Source organism: Trichoderma virens (assembly GCF_000170995.1).
Source record: "Trichoderma virens Gv29-8 chromosome Unknown TRIVIscaffold_73, whole genome shotgun sequence".
Lineage (NCBI taxonomy): Eukaryota > Fungi > Ascomycota > Sordariomycetes > Hypocreales > Hypocreaceae > Trichoderma > Trichoderma virens.
The window spans coordinates 212,568-224,452 of NW_014013676.1; the positions used below are offsets into that span (position 1 = coordinate 212,568).

An 11,885-nucleotide genomic window follows, 5' to 3' on the forward strand; every position below is an offset into this window, starting at 1 on the left:
GAGATCCCTGTAAGTTCTCTGTCTTTGACCATCAGAAGTATTGCAAAATATGTAGTAGAGATCACCGAAGCTTTCGTCGCTTCCAAAATCACGCTGCGAAGTCAGGTTATAAGTCTCTATGCAGGCCCAAACAAGCAAGGGAAAATATCAGATGCAAGTGATTAGTTTAATGCGAGGGCAGCACGATGAGTTACTCATATCATACAGATATTTGACTATACTACGGCAACAATTGGAGTTCCAGACGAGGTGACTATCCAAGAGCAAACACAGACAGGCAAACCCCCATTTCCGGGTTTATGTGCCAGAATGGCTAACATGAAACGTAAGTGCAAAATTCCACTTGATAATCTCTATATTCACAATATCAGATTGGGCCCCCCACAAGCTCTGGATTCCTATTGAACAAACCCTTGTGGCACTCGCCCCGGCGCATCGTCTGTTGTCGTCAGAATGTGTTGTAGACTCACATCCAGTGTTTTGCTGCGGAGAGCACAAGACATGGATGGCATCTGCCGGTGCGCATGTACTCTGTATTCGGGGTGACGATAATAATGGAGTAATGGCGGCAGCGGAACAGGTACTCCTCCGTTGGAGACTTGAACGGAGAGAATCTTATCAAGGAGAACGGATAACTTCCCCCTTTTCTTTTGTTTTCTCTTCCAGTGATCCTCTGCATCTCTCAATGAAGGATATGCTTTGTTCATTCTTGCTCTCAATACTGGCCAACACTGCGACCGGTGCAGTTAACGAAGAGTACAAACTCATGAAGGACCAGTTGATACTCCAACATGCATGGACGGAGATGGATTTGTTCAAGATCTTCACGACGCTTTCTCCCACAATCATCGGTCCAGATATGCTCCTCTTACTACACAATGTTGAGGAATGTGACAAGAATGGTCGAGAAATATTCTGGAGAACGTTGAGCACTATTACAGCCACAACCGAAGTGCCATTCAAGGTTGTGGTAACGTGCAAGAACCCTTTTGATCTCTCAGATGAGTTGCATCAGTGGCCAGATATCCCTGTCACCACATATAATATTGGCGATAAGAAGGAATATTTAAGCCAGAATGCTGAGGGTAAATACTCAGACGACCTGTTATCCATGTTATGTCCTGGTGGACATGGTGAGGCTAAAATCCGAAAAAAGCTAATTGAGCTCAGATCCATGAAGACCAAAGATCTGGACACAATTCTGAAACTAATCATGGATCTCACAGATTGGCCTCAGGATGTGTCACAAAGATCACTGCGTGAATTTTATCACCGTCTCCAGGCTGTCACTCTGAAATCTACACCGGCTGATATCTTAAGGCAATCCCTCCAGGATATCTTGGACAGGGATGGCCTTAGATGGATATTGAATTGGCTCTTGAATGGACAGCAACCTCTAAGCTACAATCAATTAGCAACGGCGTTATTTCACTTTAAGCGTGGAAAAGATGACACATTCCATGCACCATCCCCTACTGAACTGCAGGAGCCCCTATCCCATCTTCGTTTATGGGTTCGGGGCATCACAGAGTCTTTCAGTGGCCAGGTCCGCTTACGAGAAGAGTTTCGGGGCTATTTCCAAAACAAGTCGAACCACCTTGAGGACTATTTAACACCATCTGAAAATATTTTGGTATTCCTGTTCGACTACTTGACTTCGCCAGAGATTCAAGGACGCCTAGACTCTCTATACAACCAATATCAATCTAAAGTTGGGTGCTCTGGCAATCATATTACGCCACCGCTTGTCACGGATGGCCAAGACTTTATTTTTTACGCAATTCAGGCTCTTCCGTATCACTTGTCGCAAGATCCAAACTTTCTGCTAAGCAAAAGTGATATGTTAACAGCCATTACCAGCAAACTGATTCCATGGTCGAGGGTATACTGGGCCATGAGTAATCCGTTCTCTCGTCCCAAATTTGAAGCATTGCAGTCACCATTTGAAACACTTCTCACATTAGGGAATTTGGGACTGGAAGCTGTTTCCGCTTTGAAAGAAATACAATACTCAACATGCCCGCCTACAACTAATACCCACGAGATGAGCAAAGCGCCCGTGTCTGTAGGGATGAACTCTCTCTCCGACGCCATTAGGGAGGGAAAAGAGAATGCTGCGTTGTCTCTTGCGGAGGAATTAATACTGGCATCCGGAAGCCAAAACAAAGTCAATGGAGAAACTGCTACTTTGCAGGATAGTTCGAAAATAAGTTGGCCGTCGTGGTTTTTATGGAGAGCAGTGTGGCTCAACATGGACCGACTAGTCGCTCTGCTCTTGAATAACGGCATGAAGGTGGATCCCGAAGACGGTGATTCCATATTTTTCCCCTCTCCATTATACATGGCTGTACGCCTAGGCCATGCTCTCATAATGGAAACATTGATAGAGCGTGGAGCGAGGCTTGATGTGAAAAGACCTGGAATGGACAATCTGGTATGCTCTGCTGCTGTCAGTGGTAGCATACATGCTATCAATTCCTTGATGGTCAAAAACAAGTCACTACTGAAAGTACAAGAACTTGAGAAGCCACTATATGCTGCGTCTCTCTATGGTAACTGGAAAGCGGTCAAGAGGCTTCTAGAACTTGGAGCCGATCCAAACTCGGGCATAGGAGAAAGATCTAACGATGGGGGAGCCCCTCTCATTGTTGCAGCCGAAAGGGGCAACATAAAAACAGCCCAGATGTTACTCAAGCACAACGCCGATCCAAACATTATCGGGCCAAGAAAATTCAACACTCCGCTATGGTTTGCCGCTGTCAAATCAGCCAAAGCAGATTTGGTTTCCCTTCTCCTCGATCATGGAGCAGATCCCAACCACAAGTTGATAAATCCACCGCTGCTCGTAGAAATTATAACGGCTTCGCCTATGCGAACCAATAACAAGCTTGCAATTCTCAGCTGCTTAACCAAAGATTCAACAGCCCTGATCAACATTGCTCATGCAGGAGGCATGACGCCGCTCCTCTACGCTGCAAACGAGGGAGACTTGGATATTGTAAAATGGCTTCTAGCGTACGGGGCAGATATCAATGCGACAGACAACCAAGGTCACAGCGCACTGTGTTATGCTATTGCAAAGATGCATGTCGACGTAGTCCGAGAGTTATTACGTTGGGAGCAAAAGCTTGACATCTTAACTAAATCCGGAAACACGCTCCTTGACATGGCAATAAACAACGTCTCAGTGGTGCAAATGCTACTGGATGCCGGCGTCAATAGTGAGTGGCCGAACAGAGATAATCAAACCGCTATCAATACGGCCGTCATTATGAGGAAGACAGATGTTGTGAAGCTTTTGGTTGAAAGGGGGGCGAATATCCACCACCGGGACAATACCGGCGAGAGTCCGATTCTGAATGCAACAAGAAATATACCGAATGCGGAGATCATACGTATCTTACTAGATGGCGACGCAAACCTTCGTGACGAGGACCCGGATTCTAAGTACACTCCCCTGCACTATGCGATGAACCAGGAGAAAGATATCGCCAAAATACTTCTGGAATTTCGCAATAATATTGACCTGGAGAAACGCGATATCAATGGCAGAACCGCCCTTTTGGTCGCTGCTTGGGGTGGTAGATTTGAACATATTAAGCTTCTGGTCGAAGCTGGAGCTGACATCAATGCGCAAGACCATTTGGGATGGACAACGCTATCATATGCTTTGTGTCACTCGTCCGCTTTCGAAGTTGTTGACTGGCTCCTCTGGCAACCCGCCATGGAAATAGATACTATAGGAACTCCAGTTGGAACGGCACTCATGGTGGCTTGCTACTCACTGAATGAAGAAATGGTCTTCAAGCTTCTTAGTCGAGGCGCAAATCCGAACATGCCAACAGGATATCGATACTGCAACAACGCCTTGAAGGCCGCGTGCAGACCTTGGAAGAAACTAAATTTAACATACGAGGAGCGCATGCACAAGATAGATGCGATTATCTACATGCTGGTGGAGTACGGCGCTGATGTTGATGCCATGGAAGGGAACACCATCTATAATGCCATTTCCGCAGCCTCGTTTTCTGCGGGTAGCAGTACCATCAACTTGCTTTCGAATATGGGGGCGACAGCGGAAACGGCTGATCCTTTAGGTCGATTCCCCCTTCATTTCGCCGCGGCAAGTGGTCTCAAGAACTTCGAAGTCATGCTACGTCTTCACAAGGGGAATTTAATGGTCCGTGACTGTTCCGGAAGGACTGTCCTACACTGGGCGGCCCAATTTGGCCATGTGGAGACAATTGAAGCCATCTTGAAGATAATGAGCCCCTCAGGAAAATCAAGACGGAACTATATCAACCAACCTGATATTGATGGGTGGACGCCGCTCTGCTGGGCCACGCAGCCATTAACCAAATACAATGGTTTCTACCCCAACTTGCGGTTTGAGCCTTATTCACAGAGGGAAGTTGTGAAATATTTGATCGATAATGGAGCTGATAGGGGCGTTACATTTAACATAGAAGCAGAAGACAACGTCGAAACATTTACACTAGTACAAATGGCCAAACTTTGCAATGTTAAAGACGACATCATCAAAATGTTGGCGGATGACCTGGATGGCACCTCAACGAAGAACATAGCAGACAACAACGGGGATGTCGAGCGAAGATATGCGTGTGATTCTACGACCTGTAGCATATGTTTCAATGTAAGTCGACTCGTATTAAATCAGCCTGACATAGCAATACTGACAAATGCCACCATTTCGTTTCATAGGCAATATTTGGCTGCCAGTACGAATGTCAATCTTGCCTCGAATTCAGCGCCTGCAAGAAATGCTACGGGAGGATAAACATCTATCATGGTCACTTCACACTTGAAGACGGAAAACCGCACCAATTTGTGAGTCTCAAATTCGACGGTCAAGACTTCTACCAAATCGATGCCTTGGAGGCTTTTATGGCGGAAAACGGTCAAGATGGGGATGATGATGAAGATGAGCTACCACCTAGTGTAGGGAGGGATGGGCTGTGGACCGAGGGCTACCATAAAATGGAGTTATGTGATGATGATGATGATGATGGCAGTTCTGTAAGGAGCTTGGTTTAGAGAGTTGGAGATATTGGATCTTATGAATATATGCAGGCACCTAGTAGACTAATTATTTTCTCTAATCCGTTGATCTGCCAATCCGCCAATCCGCTTCATCAACGCATGCACATATCAAGGGACATATGTGTACGTACCTCTAAGATTCCATGTTGTCCCATCAGCCCCGCGACCCCACCAAAAAATCGAGCGCCACAGTTCCAGCCACTAGCACCAACCAAATCATCAATATCATATGGACATTCTTCATCACAAACCACAGCCTCGCCTCAACTCCATTCAATCGCATCACAGCCACAGCCTCTCCCTCCCTCTGCCTCCCTCTCCCTCCCTCTCGCGATATACAAGATACCCACGCACAGATACATGGAGTCTCGTCCATCATAGCGCCCAATGCCATACTTTAAAACGAGCCAGGAATGGCTCGACCTCTCCGTCGCTCTGCTTGAGGCTCGACCCTCTCAGGCAAGTTTCCCTCCTTCTCCTCCTCTTCCCTCCCTCAATCCCCCAACAGCTCCTTCAAACCACATGGCACCAGGCCCCTTCTAACGATATCTCCCATCAAATAGACCCGCGTCACCGCGAAATACTCCATCAAGCCCGTCAAACCCCGCAAATCCGACCCCAGCTCCGCCGACGAATCCTCCCCCTCGGACCCAAAACCCCCCCGCGGCAGCCTCGTCCTCAAGACCTACGACCCCGTCAGCGGCGTCGCCCTCAAGTACCGCACCACAAAGGCCGCAGAGGTCACGCGCCTCATGTACGCCGCCATGGGCCGCCTGGGCAGGGCACAGGCAAACGTACAGGACGTTCCAGAGGAGACGATGCAGGATGCTGATGCGGTCGAGACGCCTCAGGGTGAGCAGACGCCACAGCAGACACAGCAGCAGGGTGCGGCGGGTGGTGGTGGTGGTGGAAAGAAGAAGAAGAAGGGCAAGAAATGAATATGAAACGGGATTGAATAGACCATGGCTTTTGGCTGATATGAATGCGGATGTGGAGTGGACATGAATGCGGACTCGCTCAAAAAAACTTTGAAAACCGGCCTGAGGATATCCAAGGAGCAAAACAAGAATCTAGAAATGGAAATGTACAAGCACATCACAAGGCATGGGCAAACTCCAAGTCATCATTCCTACAGGTCTATTTGCTAGACTTCCTCTCTCCTGTATATACTCCTCCACTATATATTCCACACAATATGCTTATCACCAGGCATGAGCAGACTCCAAGTCATCATTTAGCCAGATCTATTCTCTGGGCCATTTATTCCATAGCTACGTACTCCATACAGTGTATCATGATCCAACACGTTCCGCAATTATCATCCCCTGAGGGAAGAAGCACATCGCATTCATCAAAACAAAAACCCAAATGCATAACCTAAACGCCCGCAGTGTTTGTGTGAACCTCTGAACCAATAAAATGGGACACCCTAGAATGAGTTCCCAAAACCACTGTGATACTTCAACGCCGTCTTTGCCAATCCAACCCGCGGACGGCTCTTATTGCAAATATACAAGCTTCCGATTGTGAAGCAAGAAAAGTGAAGAGATGAGAGAAAAAATGCGAGAAAAAAAAAAAGAAGAGTTGGGATATGAAGAGCATGACTTAAAAGTCATCGTCGAAGGAAAAGTCACCGCCGTTTGAGTCCTTGGACTCAGCACCGGCCTCCTCGACAACCTTCTTGGTGCTGTTCATGACACCGGCCTTCTGGTAGTCGGCAACACGCTTCTCAAAGAAGTTGGTCTTGCCACCAAGAGAAATGTTCTCCATAAAGTCAAAGGGGTTGGAAGACTTGTAGATCTTCTCGTTGCCGAGAGCAACAAGCAGGCGGTCAGCAACAAACTCGATGTACTGCTTCATCAAGTTGGAGTTCATGCCCAGCAGGGCGCAAGGGAGAGCCTCGGTCAAGAACTCCTGCTCAATCCGGACGGCATCAGTGATGATGTCACGGATCACCTCCTTGCTGGCGCGGTTCTTGAGGTGGGAGTGCAGCAGGCAGGCAAAGTCGGTGTGCAGACCCTCGTCACGAGAGATGAGCTCGTTGGAAAAGGTCAGGCCGGGCATGAGACCTCGCTTCTTGAGCCAGAAGATGGAGGCAAAGGCACCGCTGAAGAAGATACCCTCAACGGCGGCAAAGGCAACCAGGCGCTGAGCAAAGGAAGAGTTCTTGTCCTGGATCCACTTGATGGCCCAGTCAGCCTTCTTGCGAATGCAAGGGATAGTCTCAATGGCGTTGAAGAGGTAGTTGCGCTGGCTGTTCTCCTTGATGTAGGTGTCGATGAGCAGGGAGTAGGTCTCGGAGTGGATGTTCTCCATCATGATCTGGAAGCCGTAGAAGCATCGAGCCTCGGGGATCTGGACCTCGCCGCTGAAGCGCTCGACCAGGTTCTCGTTGACAATGCCATCAGAGGCGGCAAAGAAGGCCAGGATGTGAGAGATGAAGTACTTCTCGTCATCGTTCAGGCGGTTGTTCCAGTCGTGCAGATCCTTGGACAGGTCAATCTCTTCGGCGGTCCAGAAGGAAGCCTCGGCCTTCTTGTACATTTGCCAGATCTAATTGAGCGCTGTTAGACAATTGGTGATTCCATTTTTTTGCTTCCCTGCAGTATAGTGGGGGTGCCACTTTACGCGTCAAGACGCGACAGGGGAGGGGGGTTGCCCGCATACCTCATGGTACTTGATGGGGAACAAGACGAAGCGCTGAGGGTTCTCTTGCAGGATGGGCTCGTCAACCTCATCGGGCTTGATTGTGGGAGCCACGGCGGGCTTGGCCTCCTCCTTCTTGAGGGTCTCGGAGGGCTTGTGGTTGTCGTCCATCTGCTTGGCAAGGCTCTCGAGAGCGGACTCGTCGAGAGGCTGGTTCTCCTTGTTGGCAGCGTCGAAGTTGATCTTCTTGACGGGGGACTCGATCTTGAACGAGTCAATGGCAGAGGCAGCCTATTCGAGAAGCTGTTAGCTTGCGTTCTGAGTGCTGTTGATACTATTCTCCAGATCACGGCTCAGTGAAACCGGCTGTACTCACCTGCTTGGAGGGGGTGAGTTCGGTGGCCATTGGTTATGATGGTGGGCGAGGCAAGGCAAGACAGCAGGGCAGAGCGCGTAAAGTGGAAAGAAGAAATCAAAAGCGAAATTAATTGCTCTGGGATACTGTGCAGACGCGGTGGTTTGACAGAGAAGACATTTGCAGCATCGCGGGTGGCGCCAGAGGTTTTTGTAAACGAGCAGAGCAGCGCTGTCACGTGCGGCGCGACGCGTTCAGGACGTGTTTCCAGCGGGTCGTCCAGCGGGTCTGGCAGCCTATTAAGCATCCCTGGGAGGCTGGGCGGCCTGAATCGGGCAAGGGCTACAGGGATGGCAGCTGGTCAACAGGTACCGAGCAGGTACTCGCCAGGGCTGCTCGCCGCCATGGTGGGGTGCACAGCTGCGGTGCACCAGCCACTGCTGAAAGTGCGGCGGCGCTGGCAGACGCGTGAAGCAGCTTGGTCGCGTCAAGGTACTGCGCTACCTTGATGACTCCATGATCCTGGCTGGCTTTCAATGGCTTGGAGGGCTTGAGCAAATGATGATGCGAGAGACCCTCTCAGCTCCCTGTTTATCAATCTTGAATCAGCAAAAACAAACACCTTTGGATCTCGTGTCGGTGGGGCCACCGTCAGGCTGTGACTTTTTGTTTTTGCCGGAGCTCTCTCGTACAATGTGCAGCGTATAATATGCGTGCAACGAGCTGGTACTACTACTGCTGGATCGTCGTATGATGGAACAGCTTCACAGCTTCACAGCTTCACAGCTTCACGGCGCAGTATGGCAAAGCACAATCACAAGCGTGAAAGGCCCAAGCTTCCTGGTTTCGATTTTTTTGACCCAGGCCCTGTCGCTTTTCCAGCAACTCCGAGCGAGCAGCTCCAGAGGCGTGGGGCCACAGGTCTGAGCTCTGGAACGCGAGAAATCTCCATACGGGCGTCAAAGACTTACTTTGGGTTTCACGCTCAAGCTTGCTTACTCGGTACTAGCATCAACTCTAGGGGACGTCTTATGAATTCGTGACTGAGAATTACAAAACCCAATGGCAAAATAGCGAGTCTTGCTCGGCGGAGATACGGAGTACTGTACGGAGTATGAGCCATTGTTTTCCTCTGCCGACAAGCTGACTCGGCAAGGCCAGTAGTACAGTAGTGCGTACGAGTATATGCAGCTAGGGTTTCTGCAAGGCGATTTGCATGCATCTCAAGCTACAGAATAGACTAATCCTTGCCCTAGTCCGTCTTACTCAACGTGGCAGCACGTCGTTAATCAACGTGAAATGAAGCCGTGAGATACGAGTGCTGTACAAGTCATACACGTACTTGTACGGATACAAAGAATCGGATAGATAGGAACGCTTCCTTCACCGCATCAACCCTCGCTGCTCCTGGTAAAGCCGGACTACTGAGGTGCTGCTGCTAGTCCTGGCGTCTCTTGTCTGAAACAAAGAGATCCTTTGTCAATGCACTTGGGTTTCATTATCTACCTTATGCTGCATTATGTATCTTGATTTCTGTCTACCTATCTAGACTTGGTATCTAACATAGCACCTAATGCTATGCAACGCGAAACAATGTGAGCTTCTGGCCCATTGAAATAAAACACACCGTGGTATATCAAGTAATACCTCCAATCCATTCATTCTAGCTTTTTTTTATAAAGGAAAAAAAAAATTTCCTCGACACGACGCGTTGTAAAGTCTTCGCGCAATTACCATTATTCATGAATGCCCCTCCTCAACCACCCAATTTTGGCCTTTCCCATCAATGGGGCCATCGAAATGTGAGAGATCCACTCCCAGAGCTTCAAAGCTTCATACTCGTAATCATACAAAGAAACACGTTCCAGACATGCGAAAAAGTCCCGTTCCCAGACAAAAAAGATACGACCAACAAAGTGAACAAACAAAGGAGATTCATAGCGGGGTGCTCAGACAAACGACCCGGCGATATGCGCCCCCTGCGTAAAACTGACAAAGAACCGTGCAAACATCTCTAAGACGCCCCATTATCGTCTACCCTTTTGCTTGCCGGTTTGACGTGAGCTATAATGTGTGTCTCGGTGTACCTGGCCCATCTCAATGTCGTGTGGGCGAGTCTGGCTGCGGCCAAAATATCCGCGCACATCGTGAACTCGATCTGGCGCTCGTGGGGCGATCGGCTCCTGGACTTCAGGCCGGGCCGGAGATGGTCGGCGAGACGGAGAGTCCGACTGATACTCCGGGGGGTCTTCTCGCTGAATCCTGTCGTACTCCTCGGCACTGCTAGGATCGATGGCCGGGATGGGCTGTCCGCTTTTGCGCAATTCCTTTTTGCCCTTTTGACGCAGATGCTCCTCCAGCAATGCTGCGTTGCGGGTGTTGGCGCGGAATACGGCGTCGGCCAGATCTCCAAGGAAGGGAACCAATCCAACGGCAAAGTCGAGAATAATGTTGATCAGCATCTTGACCCGAACCGCGGTTGGGAGGCCACCCTCCACTTGGCAACACGTCCTGTACACCATAAAGGCCATAAAGGCATCGAGTGCATCGCCAGCGCTGCGAAAAAGTTAGCAACAAATCCAATTCATCTTCCCAAGTCTAGGGTGAGGAGTGGGGTGCATCACTTACGCAGGGATTAAACCGATGACGCTGCTCCATCCAAAGCGAATTCCAAGAAAGTTGAACAGGCACATGTCTAGACGATATGCTCGTCTCTTGACCTTTGTCAAGACTTGGCCATCGTGTTCTGAGATGCCGGGCGGCAGAGCCTTCTTGCGCTTCTTGACCTTGCCCGTAGGCCTCCCGTCGAGTCTGGTGGCGGGGACTTGCTCAAAGTAGGGATCCTGGCGCAGAGATTGTCAGTATTTCGTGATCAAGCCAATAAAGATTAGAAAATGATGTTGTGCTTTACCTCTTTGCCAAACTTGTTCTGGAGCGACTCTCCCAGAATCTTCTTGCTGATGGTCTTTGCTAATAAGCTCGTCATGGTAGCGGTGTTTTGAGACGGCGGGAAATGTGTAAGAGGCGATGTTTTCTCAGGCTCTAGGAAAAGTCGAGGAAATGGATATTTATGCTTCTTTGTCAAAGCAAAGTAACACAATCAAAGCCTTGTCAAAGGGCCAGATGCTGGCGGCCTGGTCGATTGGAGAGGCGCTTGCTGTCGTTTGTTTCAGAAACCGCTGTTGGGCGGCAGCTGTTTTTAGAGCTCGGGCTCTGATAGCCAACCAAACAAGGGCCGACAAGGCGAGACAAGGCAATCAAAGGACAGGCGGCTGCGCTTGCAAGGGACGAGAGTAAAAAAAGAATGAAACAAAAAAAACAAAGGACCGGTCTGCGTTTTATATCCCGTGTCGAGAAACGAGGACTAGAGGAGCAGTGAATGGCGTCGCTCACATGGCCCGACCCTGATAACCTGTTTTGGCTGCTTCTCAACACTTCTTCATGATGTAATCCAGCTGCTGCAGCGACGTGGATCATGGGAGCGGCGTTGAGGCCGCTGGAATGGTGCTGAATCGGCGCTGCATCAGCCAATGAGACGTTGCCGGAGGTGCCCCAGCGCCCGCTAAACGTGGTCTTGTTACAGGGGAATTTTTAGTGGCCGATATAGCTGGCTGCCTCTGACGTTTTGCCACGGCAGATCTGGCGCCAAGATCATTACAGGAACATCCAATACAAGTGCAGTGAGTTGCAGTGAGTTGGTGCTGCACCGCCACGCCGATGCAAGCCACGCTGTGGCAATGCCGTTGGGCTGAGTGGCTGAAGCTATCTTTCTGCAGGCGCACTGTGTGGCTTGTGTGGCGCTCGAACAAAGTTCCGTGAAACC

At 49.6% G+C, this 11,885-nt stretch overlaps 3 protein-coding genes across 3 annotated transcripts; 1 reads left to right on the top strand and 2 right to left on the bottom strand.

The window, feature by feature from the left end:
- Positions 1-685: 685 nt before the first annotated feature.
- TRIVIDRAFT_230926 (uncharacterized protein) lies at positions 686-5,999 on the top strand (the record flags this gene model as incomplete). Its single annotated transcript, XM_014100007.1, has 3 exons — positions 686-4,654; positions 4,723-5,037; positions 5,625-5,999. The coding sequence occupies 3 exons, from the start codon at positions 686-688 to the stop codon at positions 5,997-5,999; spliced, it is 4,659 nt and encodes a 1,552-aa protein (XP_013955482.1).
- A 290-nt stretch (positions 6,000-6,289) lies between these two features.
- TRIVIDRAFT_78453 (uncharacterized protein) lies at positions 6,290-8,222 on the bottom strand (the record flags this gene model as incomplete). Its single annotated transcript, XM_014100008.1, has 3 exons — positions 6,290-7,614; positions 7,729-7,998; positions 8,084-8,222. The coding sequence occupies 3 exons, from the start codon at positions 8,111-8,113 to the stop codon at positions 6,667-6,669; spliced, it is 1,248 nt and encodes a 415-aa protein (XP_013955483.1).
- A 1,477-nt stretch (positions 8,223-9,699) lies between these two features.
- Positions 9,700-11,048, bottom strand: TRIVIDRAFT_213213 (uncharacterized protein; the record flags this gene model as incomplete). The annotated part of the gene is made up of 3 exons (XM_014100009.1): positions 9,700-10,618; positions 10,691-10,905; positions 10,974-11,048. The coding sequence occupies 3 exons, from the start codon at positions 11,046-11,048 to the stop codon at positions 10,090-10,092; spliced, it is 819 nt and encodes a 272-aa protein (XP_013955484.1).
- Between the last annotated feature and the right edge of the window lie 837 nt (positions 11,049-11,885).